The 21939-nt window shown below is 52.7% G+C and overlaps 1 protein-coding gene across 1 annotated transcript; it reads right to left on the minus strand.

Moving 5' to 3' along the window:
• Nucleotides 1-2418: 2418 nt before the first annotated feature.
• On the minus strand, nt 2419-20728 carry Dbx (homeobox protein Dbx). The gene is made up of 5 exons (XM_037214725.1): nt 20430-20728; nt 16002-16127; nt 10042-10128; nt 8302-8447; nt 2419-4272 (listed from the first exon to the last, which is right to left on the minus strand). Exons 1-5 carry the CDS (start codon nt 20710-20712, stop codon nt 4000-4002), a joined length of 915 nt encoding a protein of 304 aa, XP_037070620.1. The 5' UTR covers nt 20713-20728; the 3' UTR covers nt 2419-3999.
• Between the last annotated feature and the right edge of the window lie 1211 nt (nt 20729-21939).

The raw sequence follows: 21939 nt of genomic DNA on the forward strand, positions 1-21939 counted from the left end.
GGATATGGTTAGCTCAGGCTCCGTCAGAATGAACTTGTTGTATGGGTTACGGGCTCCGGCACATGATCCAATGATGCAACAACCCAATTTGACGGTAATTTCGACTTCAAAACAATTCTTTGGCCCTTACAAAACCCGCTCACTTGAGCTATAGTCATTTTGATGTTATTACTTTAAAAAATTAAAAAATGCTCATGCGCTTGGCATTTGGCGAAAAACTGCGAGTTTAAACCGCCCATTAGAGAAGGTGTCTGTTGGTACAAGGTTGTGGTCGAGACCAAAGCCCAACACTTAAAAGGACCATTCATTTCCTTTAATTAACAGCAATTACGTTGCACTTCGTGGAAAACTAGTTATGAAATTCATATCAACAAGGTGCAAAATTATCGTGTACTTATTGATAGGTGCTACCTACTTTTCATAAATCATCGTACGTAATTAAGGAGTTAAGTGATAACATGTTCTCATGCGCCTACTTTCAACTGGAGCCAACGCGTTTCAATTACTTTTCATGTCTGTCTGTGCCTGCTCTCATCCCTATTGCACAGCTAGGTGCCACGTGTCAGTTGTTTTGCATGTAAAGGTAATTTTGCTGTTACCTTCCATGACTCACAGCAGTGAAAGTGACTCCATACTTAAGACGCAATCCTGTTTTCAAACATATAGTGGAAGTCATCGTGTTCAGCTGATGATGAAGAAAAAGCCAATTGATGAGATAATACTTTAAACAGCTCCAGCATTGCCTAAAATCAATGGTGGCTAGGGCCTTGAAATAGAAGCCTGGAATTTCATTCCGCTGTAAAAGCTGAAGAGTCCCATTTTATGTGACTAGAAAATGCAACACGACGGCAGGTACACATAGTTTATTCAGCGTTGCAGCTTTCATTACACGTCTGTATAATTTAAGCAGTACCATTGTCACCTGCATTGTACCATCACAACGCATGCCATCGCACAACCCACACTATTAATATAGATGACATTACACAGCTTTCAATCAGTCAAATTTGAGACAGTTTGCTGATCATCTACCATCAAATCGGCGCCGATGCTGCGTACGCGCAACAGTCATGAGTAACATCAGGGCAGCGGCGAAAACATGATGCCGCTTACGATTCAGCTAAGCATGAAATGCTTACACTGTGGGAGTCTCATTAATGAGCCCAGTCGGTGGGGCACATTTGAGGTTGATGCAAATATGATGTACCTCTGCAAGTAAATGAAACTGGCTACGGCTGCAGCATCAAACCAATACTTTGAGTACCGTATAAGGGCTGCTACCAACCGAATTCAGCATTACTTGATAGCCACGCCCCTCAAACAGGTAAGTGATGCGACAGTTTAGACATATATTTCAACCATAACGAAAAATAAGACATTGGGTTCGATCTCACTTGGGAGTGCAGTCACAACCGACCTCACTCTCGAAGACAAAATAAGTCATACAGGAGTGCGAGGAAACCGAGAGGCGTCCAATTATAGGAAGCTGAGGGTTTCCGGCGGCACCCTATACGAGCCGAAGGTCTCACAGGAGACGATGCCGCAGTAATTTGGCAATCATGCTACCCTATCACTATTTTTTCTCGAAATACCGGCCGGCCCCAGGAGTGACGCGCTCCTCACCAGCTTCAACATCAAACTTTCGTGAGCGCCCTAACGAGCTGTCATTGTTTTCGGATACCTCCGCTGAACTTTTGTTATCGCTGAGATCGCTGCGCATCACGAAGTGAGCCTAAAATATCCGATGCTTCATTCAGCACCTTTAAAATGGCGTCGGTCAGGCACACCCGATACCAACAGCGATAGCATGTTGACGATACCACAGGTTGGACGTAACACTTCTGCCTAATTGACAGACAACAGAGTGACGGTCCTGGAATCGGACTGACTTCATAGCGCTGAATATATATATATATATATATATATATATATATATATATATATATATATCCCACACGGCGAACACCGACTCCACCAAGCCGGCCAACCATCGATCGGCTATCAGATCTCGAGGCCGACCTGTCCAACTGACCGGCTGCGTAGTCCGGGGTGGGAGCAGCATGTTGTCCAAGCCCCATTGAACTCTCGGTATGGAGATGGAGCCGCTCACGGCTCGCCTTAAACCTATCAGACATCAATGCAGGCGGAACATGCTCCCATTCGTCCGGTCTTTTAGTGTTGCCTGACGCAAGAGCCATGCAGCCTAAGACAATAATTTTCGAGACATCTTCAATTTTGGCTCACGATAGCCATTAGACCAATGCAGTTTAAGGTCGAGGTCAGAGATCAAAATTCGAGTCTATCAGCAATAAAAAACGAAGGCTTTCAATATCAAGGACATGACCACGCTTAGGCAGCCGAGCTACCAGCGATAAGGAAGGACGGGGAGAGGGGAGCGGGGGGGGGGGGGGGCGCATGAAGAATGAACAGTGCTGCATGTCTGTGATGGAACTGCTGATCAGTGGGGTCACATACCGCCTAAATAAACTATGAATAATTACAGATAATGGAAAGTTAAGTGATCGATCGATTCCATCAATGATGCAAATTTTCTGACAAAGCTATCCTGATGGAAAGTGAAGTTTGTTAGCTGCACACACACCCGCCGGAAGTGACAGATTTATGGCCTTGTCCTGGTGCCGGATCTGATGCCACTCCTTCGTATTCTTCCGCGGACGGCAGCAGCTGCTCTCGGCGAATAGGCATTGCGTGGCATGGTGGGCTCGTTGAACAGCTCATGATTGACATCTCGTTCTCCTGTTAGAAGATATGCCTAAAGATTGTTGGCTGCGATCAGATGTGTAGCTTCGTGTTCAGTTGGAGGGAGGGCCCCAGATCCGCTCCCCTAGCTTTGAGGGGAAAGCGGACCAAATCTGGGAAGAAACCCGATTTCTGTCTTATTTTGCGGATAAGCTGCGTTACCCGCAACCACGCCGCTCGTTGGCATGCTAAATTTGTCTTCGATTTTGGAAAAAAAAAACTGGGCGACAGGCGGATCCCCTATCCAATGCATATGTTCAGGGTAATTTGCGAACAAAACGTTTAGGTCACCGCACCATGCCAGCCGAGCACCAGCGATCGAGTGATGCAAAAAGGGCGGCTTGGCATTGTACTGCGCAATTATACCAGCAGCGCGACGCAACGCCGGTGTCATGCCTTCGTGCTGGAATGCTCCCCGCTGCAGCCGAACAGAGCTAACCAAAATGGTTACTGACGCTTGATTCTCGTCATAATTATGGAGCTTCATGCAATCATAAATGCTCTTCACGCTCCACCCTTTGACACATTTGGCTTTGAGAGTTGCGCATCCTATTAACAGCTGTGCCGGCAGCGGCGAACGTCGCGCTGGCGAATCCACGCCTAGGCCGCTGGGTGTAGCACCCTCTCAGCTCAAACGTCCTTAAGGGACCCTGAACGGCCAGCACGCCGTCCCCCGTCCCCAATGTTCCAGAGGGTGCTGCAAGCTACCATCATGTCGCTCTGCGAGCCGGAGCTAGCCGGACACCGTGCGCCGCCGGCGGCCAGAGATCCGGGCGACATGAACTCCACACTCAGCGTATCTTGGCATTCGGCAGCAGTCTCTGAGTTTGGTAGCGACCGGGAAGGGGAGGGTGTCTCTGCTGCAAGCCGAGTGATCTTTGAACCAGGAGAGCGGGCGTGGGTCCTCGTTCTCTGCTGGCGCCGCCTGGACAGAGTCGCTCAAAGCTTCACCTCTTCGCCCGGCGCCGAGAGGGCGCTGCCGACTATCGGTCGCAGCAGTCGGTAGGCGGAGGCGCCGTCGCGCTACGCCGTCCACCAGCGCCGAGCGGGGAGAGAGAGCGCCGGCCAGCCGAACCGGCGGGCGAGAGGACGGCCCGGGATGTCTGCAGGCCAGGGAGCGGGGGCTGTTGCTGACGCGAGGCCCCTCGCCGCCAGCGCTGGCGAGGGAGCCGGAGGGCCTCCCGAGACGTCAGGAGTTCAGGGCCCGCTGGAGATCAGGGGACGGGGCTGCCCTGTCCGCTAGACGCCAAACGGCGAGCGTCGGGCCGGCGAGCGCGGCAGCTGTTCGGCCACATCCTCTTCGGCCTCGTCGGCCTCCTCCGTGACGTCCACGTCACTGTCGCGGCCGGTGACGGGCGCTGGGCTGCCGGCCGCGTCGCCCACGTCCGTCAGGTCCGGGTGAGGGTTGTTCTTGTTAGGCAGCGTCTGTTCGCGCGTGCCGCCACTAGCCAGCAGCTCGCGCTCTTTTGAGTTGCGCCACTTCATGCGCCGGTTCTGGAACCATATCTTGACCTGGTGACAGTGGGACGTGGTTAGTGGGCGGGACGACAGATGGCGAGCACGGAGAAGGGGCAGGGGGCGGTGGCTGACCGACCTCTCGTTGCTGATGAGAATGTCGGACCTGCATCTCTTCTAATTCGTGACCGCAAAAAGCCAATACGACCCTGCTAATGCGTCATTGGTGTGTGCCGATACTCCGTTGGACATTTGACACTCCAAGGACATCTGGAAAGACAACCTGCAGTGTTCTCGTCGGAAACAGGGAGCAGCATACAACAAGCTATTTAAGCCCATTTTAAATTAAATAAGCGTTATCCATCAAAGTTTGAGGTTACGAACTTACACCAGGCGTACAAATTCACGTTTCGATTAACGCCCAAGAACATCCGCCATTTTTCCTTCCCTATCAATTCATCCTGGATCCCCGCGACGGCCTTTTTGTCCGGAGTAAGCTCCATAAGCGGGCTTAAGTGTCCATCTGGTAGGAGACCCACCCGAGTCCCCGCGCAAACCGCGAAGAGGGGCCCTGCGGAGACCTACCTGAGTCCCGCGCAAGCCGCGAAGGGGGCCCCTGCGTAGACCCACCCGAGCCCCCGCGCAAACCGCGAAGAGGGGCGCTGCGCGGGATGCGTCTCGGTAGCGGAAGACTCACAGACAAGGGCGTATTTATGGGGCGCGGCGGGGGGGGGGGGGGGCAGTGGCACGCCCCCTGATCAAACTTGAATAGATATTGATATGCATATGAATAAAGTTTAACAATTCAACTAGTGGCCACCATCATTGACCGGCCCACCAGATCAGTCTTGATCGACCAGGCCCGTCATAGCCCTCTCCACTTTCCCTTATCCGGTAGTTTTGAAATGGTCACTGCTGGCCGAAAGGGCTCTTATCCCAACCAATTCAAAAATAGCCACCACGATAAACTTCACTGGCCACAACGGCTCTATTAATGCCGGCAGCACCAACGGAAATGCCCTGTCAGAAGACAGCTTCTAGCAAACCAATGCAGCACCCATACAACACCCTGCATCCTGCAATGCAGCACCCTGCGTCCATAAGATTCAAAGGGCCTTGGCCGTTACCGCTTTTAGGATTGGAGGGAGCCCGTGCACCTTTATTTTTGACACAGATCACTGCATTCCGTGATTTACCCACACAGACTACCTCAAAACCGACTCAGACCTCCGGCAGTTAATCACATGTGTTTACGAGCCTGGCCGTCTCGGGCCGTCCGGGGCCTCTCTCTCCCTCTCTATCTCAAGCGCGGACACCGCCGTGCCATGCCTGTCATCGTCAACGTGTGGCCTGATTTAGATCGCCACCCAGCCATTGGCCACCGGGAGGCTAATATTTGCTCTCATAAAAAGCACTAGGGCAGAATTATGACGTTATAAATCGGCCACGGTTCCGAGCCACAATAACAACAGGGTCGTGCATCACGCTGGCGGCTGCTGCTGACATCTGGTGGGCTAATTGAGCACACGGCTCATCGAGCCCGCGCGCCGCCGCCGCGCCGCTCGCCCCGGTCCGTCGAAGGGCTGGAAAACGTTGGCGACGCGTGATGCATGGCCACGGTAAATAACCGCTCATAAATGCTGGCAGTGCTAGTGCCCCTGCTGACGTGTAAAGTGAATGTGATCTACGGAGCAGAATGCGAAAAACAAGAACGCGACATGGTCACAAACACCTTTGATATCGGAGCGATATAAATGTTCACGTCTCTGTTGCCCAACAGGACATCAACCCCGGAAACGTTATGATTGCTGTTTCCCGCTACCTAATTGTGCATGTCTTTGTTCTGACTGGGTCAAGAATCCCGTTCTTTCCTGGACATCAAACGTTGCATATACACCATCCATCCAAACTTTCACTATAACAACAGCCTTCCGACCTGATCCCCCGGCAGCAAAATAGCGCACACTCGGTTAAAGGGGCGGAAACGAGGCGGGGAGAGTAGGGGAGGGGTGCTGGGGGAGCAGAGGAACGGTTCCGAATTCAATCAACTCCATCAATCGCGTCTCCAACTCCCGGAAAAAAATCGAACATGAGCTCTATTGCGTCGCATTGCAAAATAGCCACGTAAAAGGCGTTTGAGCATCAATTTCCCCTGATTTCCCGCACTTCTGCCTCGCGCCGCGCGAGAGACGCAGAATGCTTGCAGAGTATTATGAAAGCCTACACGCGTCTCGTACCTGAACGCGTTTGGCGAGAGCCGGCCCGCCACCCTGCCTCTGTCCGGCACGATCACGGCCGTTGCAGATGCTCCCGGACATAAATTCAGGAGGCCGTCCGCGCCGCGCGGCCGACGGCGCCCCTTGCGGCGGCCATTTTTGTCGGAGAACACGTAACGGCCGCGCGACTGGCGCCGTCCGTCAGTGATATGTCAATCGGAGGGCCACTGGCGGCAGGCGGCGGCTGCCCGCGCCGCTTCCGCCGCGAAGATGGCGCCGGCCGGCTCAACACGGCCCGGAGCTGCGGCGAATGGGCCAAAAATGGCACCCATAAACGTCTATTTGTCTCCTCAATCACGTGCGCCGCGTCCGCCGAGTCACGGCCGGTGCACCTAAAGCGCCACTGTTTTGACGTATTGGTGTAAAAATATGAATTTAGTGTGGTTTATAGAATCAATTTTATGGAGATTGCCGGCTGCCGCCAGATGTCGCCAGCCAATAATGGCGGCAGCCGCCGCGCCGCGTGAATGTATGAAGTTAATATAGGAGGAAAAATAGGCTCTGTGGACGAGGGGTGAAGCAGGGAGCCGGAGAGGCGGCTGCGGGCGCTGCCATTGATTCTCTGGCGAGGAGCAGCAGCGCCGTGACTGCCTGCTCACCTCACCTGAGGCTGAGGCGCGGCAGCGAGAGAGAGAGAGGCATATCGAGGACCGTTTGGACGCTGCAGTGGTTCGGGCTGGTGCCGCAGCGCCCGGGAGAGCGCCGGGGGAAATTTGAGGTAATTGACTTTTCTCCTAAATGATTCATCACGGACGGGTTGTGAAATGAAGTAAAGAGGCTGTAATCCGGTGGCCGAGAAGCTAAGTTGAAACAAGCGGAATAAACGGAGGGGATGACATCGAGCACGTCTGCTCACTTATCTATAACGAAATAGGTTATATGGTGTTAGGTGGAGAAACCAGGGGTGCACGAAGCGCCCAAGCCGTCCCGCCCGGCCCGCCAACCCGGCCTCCCACTCACAGTGGGGACAACTCACAAAGTGGGCGAGTCAAGAAGTTTTTGAAGTTACTTATTTCCAGGCATGACTGGGTAAAGAGACTGGGCTCACTGAAAATCATTTGGTCGTAAAATGCGTGGAAAGTTGTGGCATTTTCCCTTGGTTCATTTGGTATCTTTCTTTTTGTGAGGGTCTGTTCCTTGTAACCGTTTTGGGCTTAAAGAGCTCGCGGCAAAATTGATACGTATTGCGGCGACGCCAATGCCGTATTTTAGTTTTTTTACTGACAATGTCAAGGCGTCCTGTCCATGGACAGGGCAGTGAATGACCTAGGATGAAGTACAAAAGTGACAGTGTTCCACTTGTTTTGGGATTTGTTGCGATTAAGAAGCTATTTTCAGAAGCTAAAATATTCTACTGGTTGCGTAAAAACAACACCAAACCAAGTTTCGTCCCCCTTTAGTGCCTTTCCTATGGTTTTCAGCACTAAACTGCTCGAAAGTTTTACAATAACGAATCCAAGCATGCTTTGCGATTTCAATGACCTTTTTTGCTAGTTTATCTTTTCCTTTCCTATTGAAGGAACTTCATATGTTTGCCGTGAATAATTGATATTTGTCTGTCGGCCGTACATTTTTATTGCGTAATATTATCCAATTTGTTTACATCTCTGTAACACACTGCACATGCACGCAGGGATGAGAAAAGTGATCTGTCACGAGGGATCAGGAATGCTTGGCATCATCTCTTGGTATGCGCCAAATGGGCATAATGATAGCAATACAAAGCTAGACAAATCCGAAGCTGTGATGTCAATGACAGCATGAACATCAATACTAACGTGAATGTACGCATGTCCGCGTCACCTCGCACCTGTGAGTCCTTCAGTCCGAGCTTCTCGGCCAGCTTCTTTCTGTCCGGCTTGCTGATGTACTTCTGCACCTGGAAGCGCTTCTCGAGACCCTGCCGCTGTAGGTCGGAGAAGACGGCCCTGCGCAGCATACCGCGCCGAGGTTTGCCTGTGGTCCACCGAGCCAGGTTAGCGGGGGCGCCGGGGTTTGCCCATGGCACACCGAGCCAGGTTAGCGGGGGCGCCGGGGTTTGCCTGTGGTCCACCGAGCCAGGTTAGCGGGGGCGCCGGGGTTTGCCCGTGGCACACCGAGCCAGGTTAGCGGGGGCGCCGAGGTTTGCCTGTGGCACACCGAACCAGGTTAGCGGGGGCGCCGGGGTTTGCCTGTGGCACACAGAGTCAGGTTAGCGGGGGCGCCGGGGTTTGCCTGTGGCACACCGAGCTAGATTAGCAAGGGCACCGGGGTTTGTCCTGTGGCCCACCGAGCCAGGTTAGCGGGGGCGCCGGGGTTTGCCTGTGGCACACCGAGTCAGATTAGCAGGGGCGCCGGGGTTTGCTTGTGGCACACCGAGCTCATAAGGGAGCAGCAACATGGAGGCAGTCGACATAACCGCGCAGGGTATCTCTGTCCATGTTCGTTGTATGTTTCGTTCCTTGTAGGGGGCAGGGGCGGGGGCGCGGGTATGTTTGCACTATGCGTAACTGGATGCATGTGTGTGTGATGATTTGCCGTCACAAACATGGACTGATTTGGGAATCTATCAATTTCAATTGACGGTTTAGGTTAGCAACTAGTCAGGAGGCATGATGGCCCGTGGAGGTTGATCCATGGAGGATGGTGGCAATTTGACCACTCCAGTCTTCCAACCTCGTTTCCAAACTATCAAACTGTTCCAGCAAGAGCGAGGAAACTTGGGAATTCCTGCTGTCGGAATTAGGGTAAAATGACATAAATCGAAGAATACCTAATAGAAAAAGAGGGCAATTGCGACGATAAGCTGACGCTCGTTTCTGATCTGCGGTTCGTATGCCTTTGTACATGCCATCGCTATAAACCTACCGCCAGCCATACATTTCAGGGTGATGTGTGAATATGACAAAATTAGATATAGAAGATAAGATAGATGTGCGCGCGGAAGGGTATGATGAGGGCGATAGCTCATAGAGACTAAAATGTTTTACGCAGATCTAGCCAAATGTTCAGATGCCTAGCCCCATCTTTGCGCACCTGAGTGTGCCATTGGCATGTTAAGAACTCACTATGTGCGACGGAGCCTTTACAATGTGATGACTACAGGGAAACTTAAAAAATTGTGTAGCTTACAGAACACCGCGGCAGTGAATCATAAGAATAGAGGTAGGAAAAGGATGAGGAAAACTAGGTGGCCATTACTATCACTTTTTGTGACTGTATTACATTAACACAATGGTGATCCGTGAAGCCAACTGGCCTGAAGAATGGGCTCGTCTCCTGCCCATTTTTCTAGCGATCTCATGCCTCTGAATTCACGACGCAAATAACCGGGCGCTTGAACGAATACGTTCAGAGCAGGCGGCGAGACATCATGCGAAGAACGTCACCGACTTGCGGCACCGCAACGAGGGCGTCAGCCTCTCTCACGACACCATGCCGTGGAGCCAGCTGACGCCGGCCAAAGCTCAGTGGTGGAGGAGCAGGGCGTTATCGCGACCCCGACCAGATCAGCCACGCTGCCGAGGATCTGGTGGCAGCTCACGTAGGTGGAGGCGGAGAAAGCACTCACCCCTGGGTGACGTCGGCCAGCAGGAGAAGGTGCCGGCTAGGGGCAGCATGGACGTCGTCAGGCGCTGACATCCCGATGTGGTAGGAACTGGAACAGAACAACGCGCACTCCTTTGAGGCACAAACATAACAGACATACGTCAGCAACCAGGCATATTAAGGAGCATATCTCTGGAGTTCTTAGCAGCGTTGAATTGCGCGATGTATCACTTCACCGCGTGACGTCAGCCGCATCATTTTAAACTTTCGCATGCGTAAGCTCATCGCATACCAGAACTCCCCTTCGGCGTCCATTGACTGAGCTACGTCACTACGCCATGCTCTTTGGCGGTGATCTGTATAGGCTGCGCGTATTTATGTGCGCGCCGCCACCGGCCCGGTGTGTAATCGCCGCAGCCGCGTCGCCCGTCGCAGCCAGCTGCTTCACGGTGCTGCTCCCAAATTGGTCATTTCTGCCTCACAATGCCGGCTGGCCGGCCCCCGGCGCCCACTAAACCCACATTAAACTCTTATCCCTGGCGCACAGATAGCGTGGCAAATGCGGCTTTCTGTGACCGCGCCGTGCACGCCGCTTGCGTCGAATCCGGTTCGCCGGAGATGCACGCCAACAATCGAAATCATGAATTATTTAGCGCCGCGCACAAAGGGAGCGGTCGAATGTTGTCTCGCCGCCGCAGCTCGCCGCCGCCGTTTCGCATTTAAATGCCGCGCGAGCGCGCGCCGAGGCGTTGATATGAAATTTCACGGTGCAGCGCCGCTGGTTGTCACGGTCGGTCCGTGCTCGCCACCGGATTGTCGGCTTTTACACTGCAGAAAAGTTGGCGATCCGGGGCGGGAAGATCTTGTCAGGTGGCCGGATTGAGCTCACGTTTAAAACGTGCAGTTGCCTGCCTCGGCTATTCGTGTCATGCACCGCTAATACAGCCGCCGAAGTGGCTATTTGTGCGACTATTCAAGCCGATGGGGATGAGCTGGCACACTGTGTGGCGGGTTCAAGGATTTGCTAGATAAGGCCTTTAGACCTAATCCCTCAGTAGCGCCGCCGTTTATGAAGTTAGCTTAAGCGTGCCATTACGAGGTAGGCCTCAGAGTGAAGAGTCTTGCTCGAACTAAGCCGCAAATTATCAATTTTAGTGCCCAAGTCAGGGCCAGCTGTCGTGCTGCGAAGAAGATAATGTTTCGGCAACCATTGATCGCAGGTGCATGGAGGTTTTCATCGGCAGCTTCATACAAATTGATTAGGTGAGTGTCCTGCAAAGTTGTGTAAACACCCCGATTCCACCTCACCCATTCTGGTGACACTGATGGCGTAACATCGTGGAATCGCGGGAAGGCTGAGGGAGGCTGACCGAGGCTGGGTCGAGGTCTCGGTGACTCAGCGCCGCGGAGCTACATGAACAGAACTTCGCCAGCTGAACTATCATGAGAGTTATGCTCCACGACGCTTTGACCAAACCCATTATATTGGCTGCCAAGACTGTATGGTTCCATCGGTTCAGTTTTGTTTAGCATCATCTACACAGCGTCTGATAACTCTCCCGGCTGCTGTCAGTTCACTGGTCTCACGCTGCACGAGACGTGCCACTGGTGGGCAAATGGCTTTCGAATCCTATTGTTTTTATGCTGCGAAGCACGGAAGGGGTCCTTGACCAGCCTGATGACTTCGAGGGTCATTTCATGCAACACGTTTTTTTAAGGGCCGGCTCGCCCTTATCACATCAAAACGGCTCACGTCCGGAAGCGTTTGAAGCGAGTCGCACATCCCTAACACTTACGCGAGACACAACAGACACCACACTCAGGGGTCGAAATCCGCGGGCGATCCTGCCAACCACTTCTGCATGCTTCACTCTTCCTATTCCACCCGATCTTTCTGATCCCGGCAATGAGCGTGAAGGTTGCAGTCGGTCACGGATGAACTGGATTTGGACCCAGGGGTTCCCGGCTGTCCCGAGGCCGACGCTGACTGACGGACTGATTCCTGCTGCTCGGGTGTACGGGACGTAAGGTGTTTTATTTAGTGTTTCAGGCGTAAGGCTAGCAGCACAACGGCAAGAAGTCGTTTCTTGCTCGTTTCTTGCCACCTTTGCCGTAATTCATTCAATTCTCAGAGGCTTTACGGCACACTCAGCTACTGAGGCTATATGGCGTCGTCTGCCACTCATCATGGCAGGAGACGCGAACACCGCAAGCAACTGAACCCCGCATCCCGAATTTTACAGATGTTCAGCTTAACAACTGCATCATCGCTACCAACAATGGACTGCGACAGAAATTCTAAGCGTACCTTACGGACGCCACTTCTCACTCAGCAACACACGGCTAACCAGGCGGCCGACGCCATTCTTTTCACCATGTGGTACGCCCCTGGGTCACACGGCCGCCGTGGGCGGAGCGATGCTGCCTACCATGTGGTACGCCCCTGGGTCGCACGGCCGCCGTCCACGCGTGGGCGGGGCCATGCTGTCTACCATGTGGTACGCCCCTGGGTCGCACGGCCGCCGTCCACGCGTGGGCAGGGCTATGCTGTCTACCATGTGGTACGCCCCTGGGTCGCACGGCCGCCGTCCACGCGTGGGCGGGGCCATGCTGTCTACCATGTGGTACGCCCCTGGGTCACACAGCCGCCGTCCACGTGTGGGCGGGGCCATGCTACCTACCGTGTGGTACGCACGCCCTTGGGTTGCACGGCCGCCGTCTACGCATGGGCGGGGCTAGAGCGGGACGAGGCACGGGTCCACCACCGACTTGGCCAGCGGACGTCCGTCGCGTGCAGTGAACACCAGGCCTGCCGGCGCCGCGCGGCCGGGCATGCCACCCAGAGAGGGCCCCAATGCACTCTAAACGGGCCGCTGTGATAACAAGGTGCTGGAGAGTTTTTTAGCCTTAGTCGCATTTTTTCTGGACGTTGACAAGCAGATGTTCGAGAACCACGCACGGAATTCGCTCAGTGGAAAGCGGCACAAAAGCAGCAGCCTTCGTGCTGTTTATTTTAAACATTCTATCGTTCTTAGCCAACCGACCACCATGACTGTGATCGAAAGGAAATGGGAGTGCTGCATTCGGACCAATGCTCTAAGGCCCGGGATAATCCCCAGATATCCCCAGATAACGTCCAGAATAGCGACCAATAGTTGTTGGTCACACCAGCGTGCTCAGTTCGCAGCTCATGGCTGAGTGGATCCACTTTCAAAGTTGGAGCCTCATAAAATTCGGTGGGAGAAACCGTAGATAATATCTTTCCCCAAGCAAGGAGATGTGTGCCGTATTGCATTGCTATTTGAAGAACTTTTGATATCTTGGTCAGATATGAGGAAGCTTTGAAGAACATTGGGGGGGGGGGGGGGCATGACGAGGACCCCTCCAAACGCTCACAGGACTCCACATGTGGCAACTGCAGCACAGTGTACCAAACGCAGCAAGTAAGCCTGCATGACGCTCGGAGTTATCTGCTCTTTCACGATTTTTGGTACTGATGTCACCGGAATACGTGATATTCAATCAAGCGCAGGCACGAGCCTGCACACCGCATAAACAATAGTGTTATGCAGAAGGCGGTGCATGTGAGGCACGAGTTCGGATTCCCGGTCACAATCACCAAGCCCTTAATAGCCCAGTCGATCAAATGAACTAATGGACGTCGCCATTTGAAAAGTTACATTTGTCTTGACGTCAAGACTAGGACCCCATGGACGTGACATTTTTATTGGTCGAATCGCCGCGCGGCTTAGGACCGCGCCAACCGCGCCAGATAGCCGTATTTAAGACACCCCGGGCAACTTCACGTCACATATCAAATAACTTTTGCAATGTTTCAGCCACAGCTGTTATCGCCGCAGTGTTTCAGCGACGTCAACTGAGAAATAACGTCCAAACCTAACCGATGGCTGAACACACCCGACGACACGATTCAGCTTCCAACGACAAAAATGACCGTTTTGTTGGCTATTACCATTGGTCATTATACGTCACTCATCCTGGCTGTTTTGCCGAGAGCACAGATCGGCCCGTAACCGACCGCGCCAGCGTCACTGAACCCTGTCGTCCCGCTCTAACGTGACGGGTGCACCGCCCCGCACCATCACAAACAGCTGGGTGGAGGAGGCAGGGGGCGTACGCGCGGAGCCCCCCGCCCCTCCCCCCTGCGTCAGCCGCGGGATCATGGGCCTTTCGCCGCGAAACAGATTGTTTTGTTAGTGTTTTATTGGCGATCCCCAGCGGCGGGGCTCGCTAACGATGGAAGCATCGGCGCTATTGTCTGCCTCCAACGGGCTGGAAGCGGCCTTTCAGATGGTAATGGACGCGAGCCACAATGAGCGAGCCGCCGGGCGCCCGGCCTGACCAAACATACACCGCCAGTCAGCAGATATTATTCCAAGTGGCCCATCGAGTTTTTACACGCGCTCTTTTGGTGATTCGGTTTATCCGGGGCTTATAATTGAACGGGACCAGGCGGGATTGGTTCGTATGCTGAGGCTATAGAGGCTCGGCGAAAAGCCTCGCCTGCAGCCCATTGCCATTTGTTGTGAAGAGATATTATACAGATGTGCCGACTTAGTAAACATTGCTTGGCGGATCATCAGCTTCCGAGGCAAAAAACGCCATGGCCCTGAAAATAGAAGTGGGCGGACATCTCTTCCGAAACAAATCATCGGTAAACGAGCCATGTTGTTTTTGTCTAGGCAGGAAGCTCCATAAATTTCTCTACAGCTTTGCATGTCCAAAAACTTGTGTCATTCACCCCTTCCAGCTGCCGCTTCCTGCAGGCCTCACAAAATCCCATGATCGGCGAAAGAGTTTACCATCAAAACTACTCGGGATAAGTCTGGAAGTACATTTGGAGCGTGTATACCGTTTATTTTCTGTCTTTATTTAGCGTGCGTGGTAACGGCTGCATTCTGAACAATGTTCGTTTAATAGTAATTTGCACAGAGCTTCAAAACCGTCTTTTTAAAATAAAAACCAGCATCAGTTTTAAAGCAGGCATTGAAAAAAAACCAGCACATGATGCTGCTGCGGCCCTTGAATACTGTTCTGAATACTGAATAAACCGTTCTGAAGTTCTTGCATGCCGCAACACTATGTTGTGTGGTTATCATCATGACGATAATGAATTCAGCTTCCTGTAGACAAAATGAAACTAAAGAGCAGGCAACCATAAACATGCAAATTATACACATTCAATACACATCGGCACCTTCCCAAAATACCCATATAGGTACACTTGGCTCTGCGCCTCTTGGTCAGGTCTCATCCAGAGCTATCTGAGTGGCTCAGTTATGCCACATAAGTCTATCAGCTATAAACTCTCCGAACCAGGGAAAGCTTAAGTTAAGGCTTTAAAACAGCTAAAATGTAATAAACATCTGTTAAGCCGTTTTCAACCGTTTAGTGTGCTGTTATCTTAGATGTTCACTTTTCTTCATCTTGTCTTTACTTTGTTCGGAAAATAGTTTTTCATTAGAAGGCAGGATAGGGAGCCACCTGCATTTTGGTTTTGTGGAATTCATTAGTCATACATGCCTATGTATCAATTCCTGGGTGGCGAAATCAGCGAGGGACCAAACGGCATTCCTGGAAGCAGGTGCAAGTTTCTTTAATCAACAAAATCTTCTTGTGGCATCTTTTGAACCCATTTTAAAGGACATGACGGTTTATTTTGAAGGATCGTGTTTTTAACTCCACCAAATGAAACTGAGTTTTTTTTAGTAACGAATAAAACAAAGGAAGATATCCGAAATGCATCTCGATGGAGGGGTGAAGGTAGCTGAATGTTACCGTAATTGTCCCCATGGACTCATGGACTACCTTACCTGTACCGCTGCGTGGTTCCTCCATCTGCCGTCAGGTATCATCACGTGGCTTCAACCCCTCGAAATGAGTCCTGCTGGTCACCTGATCGATGTCATGGGCCGCAGCTGCATGATAAAAACCTTACCCGTGAGACGGTAAACACCTCACCTGTGAGATAGTGTGACCTGCTGGTGAGCAGCGAGTGCAGGGGTGTGTCGAACAGGGACCTGTACAGGGGCTTCGGCGTAGCCAGCACGCCGGAGCACCCGGGACCAGGCCGGTACGTCACAGACTCTGAAACAGCCGGCCGTTGTCATCAGCGGTCTGCCCGTCACCGCTGGCGTCAGACAGGGGATTTCAGCAGTTCGGTAGCCTCCCGTGCCACCGAACACCGGGTCCACGAGAGGGACGCTATGACACTCACCGGGGACGTAGCCAGGAGTGGTCCACGGCACCGTCCCCACCCCATGAGCTAAATGGTTTACACGAGATACTGGGCACCTTCACAGAAATTCGGCCCAATTCGCGAGAGTTCCATGGTAAGTTAGTATTTTGTCCCAAGGAAAATTGTGGCTACGTGTCTGGCATTTGCGATGGAATGCATAGGCATCTTTCGGCTTTAAGTTAACATTAGCCCTGCTTATAACACACAACTGGGTTGTGCCACCGACATCATCATTTTGTACGTAGTCATTCAGCCTATTTCCTAACTTGTTCTGCACTTTGCACATAAATGGTTAAATTTCTCGCAGCCTCGGCAATGCCTTATGACAATGTATAAAGCAGGGGTATAACACAGGACAAGAAACAAGGGTCAAAGCTCGCACATGTCCAAGAATGGGATGCCTGATTTGTGGCACGCATACTGTATGGAATAGTATCCGGATAAGGTAAGAAATGACTTCACGGTCGCAGTTTCGATACCACGCGTCCCCGAGACCATTGTTCTCGCGGCAACACGGAGACTCATGCAAACGCTGCGTTGGTAGTGATTGTATGTGCTACGAGCAGCCCCCTGCCTCACACCACCGGGCAAGACTGTACACCGGCTGAGCTGGATCTGTTAAACTGGTGATGAGAGCTTAGAATGAATAGAGACTTCCAGTTGAAAGACTGCATGTTGGGCGCTGCTAACTCTACGGAAGACAAACGGAGGCTAGAGGGCCTAACTGGTTCTAGCATGTCTTCAGAATACATAGTCCCGAATGAAAGCCGACAGACAATTCTGAATCACCGAATCACGGCTGCAGCACTGCATAGTCCTGCAGCATGAAGTGTTGGCTGTCGGCACTATAATAATGTTGTACCCTTAGCAAACCACATGAGGTAAACAACAGCGCACGGCCGACTTCCGGCGAAAATGATGCTTGTTGTACTTGTTGACACGTATTGGTTCAATTAAGCAGCGTGGCCTGTTCTTTGTCAAGTGAGTTACACCTTCAGGCATGCGCGACATGACGTTGGAAGCCCGAGAATGTCACACATTTTGTCGAATAACTCGTTGCGTTTACAGCAATCTCCCAGTTGGAATAATTGGCAACAGCTGCGGACCGCCGGGTCAGCTGTTCAACTTCCGTTCCTTTTTTGGAACGTGAAAAGGGTTTTGCCACGTGAAACAGCAATGGAAAGTGATGCCCAACGTTCCTGCTAAAATAGCAGTGCTCTTCCAAGATTACTAATCGCCGAATTTATGAAATATTAGTAAAGAAACGGTGACATTTCACAAAGGAATCATCTAAACGAACGCTGCAACAGCCGTCATTTCGCTGGGAACTATTTCCAGCTCGTGCACTTGTAAAAGAACACATTCTATTCTATGTTGGTAACCCGTGAAATTGACAATACGTCCAAGAACATCATGCTTCAGGCATTGATGTCAGGTTAATATTCATGAAAAACAATAAAAAGCATGCCATGATAAACAATGTTCATACTGATCACTGGCACCGTTACTTGGACGCTGCTGCGTAGTAAAGTTATTGGAGATCGTTGCGACAAAGTTCTGTGTCAGTTATCGCGAGGTGAAACCATACTTCGAGGCTGAACTTGACCCCATGAACATTTCAGCCGCTCTGTTGAGCTGCTGGGGCGTGCTCTATCATTGTAGGCGCCGTTTGCCGCTTGATCCTAAAGCGAGTCTAAATCGTCGATGGTTCCTACAGTCTGCAGGGTTCAGCTCCTACTATACCGCATGGCACACGAAACAAATTCTCAAAACAAGGTGTCACTTTGCGACTTTGCTAGCAAGGGCCAGATTCTTATCATGTTTTTGTCCCATGTCGGTTTGAACTATAATCTTTTTGATGGTAGACTGCATAAAGAAAAAAGTAAAATATCCCATCGTGCATCCATTCCTTATACATCATTTGATGGCTATGACTACTAAGTCCCTGTAGTAAAGGGAAATTTAACAGCTGGAAAGCTAAATTATGGTTTGTCAATGCAAAACTAAAAAATCACTTTTGCCGCCAGACAAAAAGTGGGCATATATCTGTTTCAAAACACACATTTGGAATCCTCAGTTCGATGCAACATTTTTAGGTGCAGAGCGCAAAAAGGTGGCGCAGAACTGTGCTGGAAACGACCACCTGCCAGCGGCGTCACGAGGGTTACACGGATCAAGCATAAAGGTGATTCCAGTCGCTGAAGTGATTGGAACCGCGGCACCCTTAAGCACTTCAGAACACTGCATGAGTGTTATTATTGGTGGCAACGCCAGTGCTGAAGAACAAGAATACGATGCCAAAATACAAAATGGAATGATTTTTCGTCTTAAGCTTACGTACCGAACCATACGGTTAGCATCTAGTTATCAGGCAGCAATTATTATCTCCTTTTTACAACTGAAGGTTAACGAGGAAACTTCCAGGAGACTCACGACAAAGGAAGATCTAAGCACTTCTTTTCTAAAGCACACATTACACTCGCTGACTCTTCGAATAATTGTTTTGATTGCATTTGGTTCAAGGCTCTTCTTCTCGCTCAGGTCGGTCGGAGATAACAGTGCGCTACAGTGTCAACATACGAGCAAAGATGCAAGTTGAGGTCGCGAATGTAAGGTGATACGGAGGTATAGAGCCGCGGCTTATTGGGCAAAGGAGATAAGACGGCGGGGTTTCCGACGCCGCCCCCTGTGTCTTACCTCAGGGGGCGGCGTCGGGAGCACTACCATACCAGAGAAACGCGGAAAGCGAGTGGAACGACACCGCTTTTTGGCAAGTGGACAAGCAATTATTGTTTTAAACGCCATCTACATCGTTGACTGACCTCAAAACGCTAAATATCTGTTTCTATAACAGTGTGCTGCGGTTTTGTAGAGCGGTCCTGTGCTGGCCAGCATCGGCCACGCCTCCTCCATAAGCGACTCCCCATTCCAGGACCCGACACGACCGTTGAGACAGCATTGAACATGTACACTGGGCAGCATACAGTGGTGCCATGTGCTGTTATCTGTGCCTCAATGACTCAGTTTACCTGATTGTATAGACAAAGACCGTGAGCACGGTTTTGTGTTCACGTGGGGTGATGTTGACACAGGAGTGTTCGAAGCCGAATGACTAGATCCACAAGGTTCGAAAATGGGCGCTGATCGGGCAGCGCGACTGATCATTCAGAAGCCGCTTTCCAAGATTTGTTCCATCTTGCTCACTAATTTGCTGCTGCTTTTGACGGAAGAACGTAAGTCTAACTGACACGGGCGTTGCCAAATACGCACGCAGGCGCACGACCTGGCTGTACAGAATCACGCAAGCACTCACTCAGGAGCTTTGTGAAACTAGGGCCCTCCCAGTCGACTGAACTCAGGCGTGGGGTGTACTTTTTCAGACTCATCCCGCGCTGACTGCGTTTCTGACCTAGGCTTGAACTCCTCCGCCAGATTGAGACAGGCATGGCGTCTACGGGCTTCACAAGACTAAACAAGGGCCGGACAGCTGGCTCACAGGCTTTTGCGAGTGGTAGGATTTGTCGTACCAGACACCACGCATTTCCAGGTGAACATCTGGGGAAGGTTGTCTGGCGTTGCCTGATATGAGAGACGGGGATATCGAGTGGTTCAGTTGTCATCAGCTCTGCAGGACCCTTTACGTCGGATTCTTGCAGGCCATGAATCACCTTCGAGAGAGACCGCACGGTCGCCTTTACCCCCTCACGCTGCCAGCCTCCGGTCTCCCGCTGCCAGTCCCGGTCTTCCGCTGCCAATGCCCGGTCTCCCGCTGCCAGTCCCGATCTCCCGCTGCCAGTCCCCGGTTTCCCGCTGCCGGTTCACGACCTCACGCTGCCCGGCCCCGGTCTCCCGCTCCCAATGTCCGGTCTCCTGCTGCCAGCCCACGGTCTCCCGCTGCCAGTCCCGGTCTCCCGCTGCCAGTCCCCGGTCTCCCGCTGCCAGTCCCCTGTCTCCCGCTGTCGGTTCACGACCTCACGCTGCCCGGCCCCGGTCTCCCGCTCCCAATGTCCGGTCTCCTGCTGCCAGCCCCCGGTCCCCTGCTGCCAGCCCCGGTCTCCCGCTGCCAGCCCCCGGTCTCCCGCTTCCAGTCCCGGTCTCCTGCTGCCAGTCCCGGTCCCCCACTCGGGGGCTGCCCGGCCGGCCATCCTCACCTTTCTTCGGAGGCTCTTCGCCGTCCCTGTCGTCTCCCAGGATGGCGTTCACACTGAACTTCAGCACCGGCCGGCGCTTCTCCAGCTGCTCAGGCTCGCGATCCGCGTAGCCCTCGGCGGCCTCCACGGACGGCGGCAGGGCACGCGCCGGCACCGGGTACACCAGGTGGGGCCCGCGCGCCCGCAGCAGCTGCTCGGTCGCGTACGAGGCCCCGGGCGACGCCGGCGGGAACCGCGACTGACCCAACGACGCGTAGAAGCTGGACAGCGGGTTGGAGTACATGGCGGGCGGCGCTGGCGGCGGCGCGGGGCCCTTGCGACCCGCTGCGGCGCCTGCTGCTGCCGTGCTCGCCGCGGCGCGATTGGAAACATGAATACATGAAGCCGTCATCGAGGGCCATATCGCGATTCATCCGACGCTTGTCGCCGGAGATACCCCACCTCTCAGCCAATGGGCGGCGCGCCAGCTGCGGCGCCGCGCGCCGATTGGTCGCCGGCCGGCTGGGATGGCCCGGAATGGGTGCTCGGTGCGGTGGAGCATGGACAATCGGCGAATTATTGGGTCGGACGATCGGCGCTGCCGTTGACACGCTCGTTTTGTTGGCCAAGCAATCAGAAAATAATAAAAGGTCGGGATTAATGCGCTGCTGGCAGGCGGGTACCTCCGAATTGACAGGAAGGGTGAATTTGCTGCGATAGTGAGTTCCAGACGGCGTGGTTTCTCGTTATCCGGGATATTGGGGAAGCGGAGGCATCTATGGCAGGAAGCCGGCTCTGGCAAAGGCTCGACCTAATGGAGTCAGCGAACGAGTCGCACAGACTCGGAGCTCAACGAGTCGAACAGTTAGAGCTTCTCCGCTGTCACGCGGCAAAAAGAGCGTTGTAGTGGTGCATGCACAGTCAATGGGGATACGACAGCCCGCGCAACAAATACACAGCATGGGTACAGGGGCGGCACCAATGAATCAGAGTGGGGGCGGGGAGGGGCAGGATTCTAGGGGGACCTTCTGGAAAAAGTGGAGCCCCTCGTAGGAGGGATTCCTGGGCAGTTTCGTATTCAAGGGAGAGGCACGGGGGCATGTGCCGCATCATCAATCGTTGCACATATCAACATCCATACCGATGTCGACCATACAACAGTTCAGAATATGGACCTTATGATTAATGCAAGGGACTCCTGGCACTAGAAAAGGTCTCCCTATCCCAGAACAGGGCATCCTGTTCCAGAAAGGGACTCCTAATAAATGAAGGGTCTCCTAGTGCATGTGGCGCCTGATGGTACCTGCAGCGCCTCATGATTTAGAACAGGAGCTTTCCAACTCACAAATAGGGTCTCCAAATCCAGCAAAGGGATTCGCCATCCGAAGACATGACATCCCGATCTGGAACTGCGACCATCTAACACATGAAGGGGGGGGGGGCACCTCTCCCAGAAAATGGTGCTCCACTATGTACAGATAAGCGTCCTAAGTCATAACAGGGGCTCTCAAGCTAAAACGAGAGCCTCCAG

The sequence above is a fragment of the Pollicipes pollicipes genome, unplaced genomic scaffold (assembly GCF_011947565.3).
Source record: "Pollicipes pollicipes isolate AB1234 unplaced genomic scaffold, Ppol_2.1 Scaffold_3447;HRSCAF=4054_pilon_pilon_pilon, whole genome shotgun sequence".
Taxonomy (NCBI): Eukaryota; Metazoa; Arthropoda; class Thecostraca; order Pollicipedomorpha; family Pollicipedidae; genus Pollicipes; species Pollicipes pollicipes.

What these genes read in the sequence shown, in the direction of transcription:
- Dbx (XM_037214725.1), bottom strand. Translation starts at nt 20,712, where the DNA reads ATGTACTCCAACCCGCTGTCCAGCTTCTACGCGTCGTTGGGTCAGTCG. An exon ending in CAGGTCACACTATCTCACAG is followed by an intron (nt 10,129 to 16,001) that starts GTGAGGTGTTTA and finishes GTTCTGTTCCAG; the next exon opens with TTCCTACCACATCGGGATGT. An exon ending in TCGGACTGAAGGACTCACAG is followed by an intron (nt 4,273 to 8,301) that starts GTGCGAGGTGAC and finishes CACTGTCACCAG; the next exon opens with GTCAAGATATGGTTCCAGAA.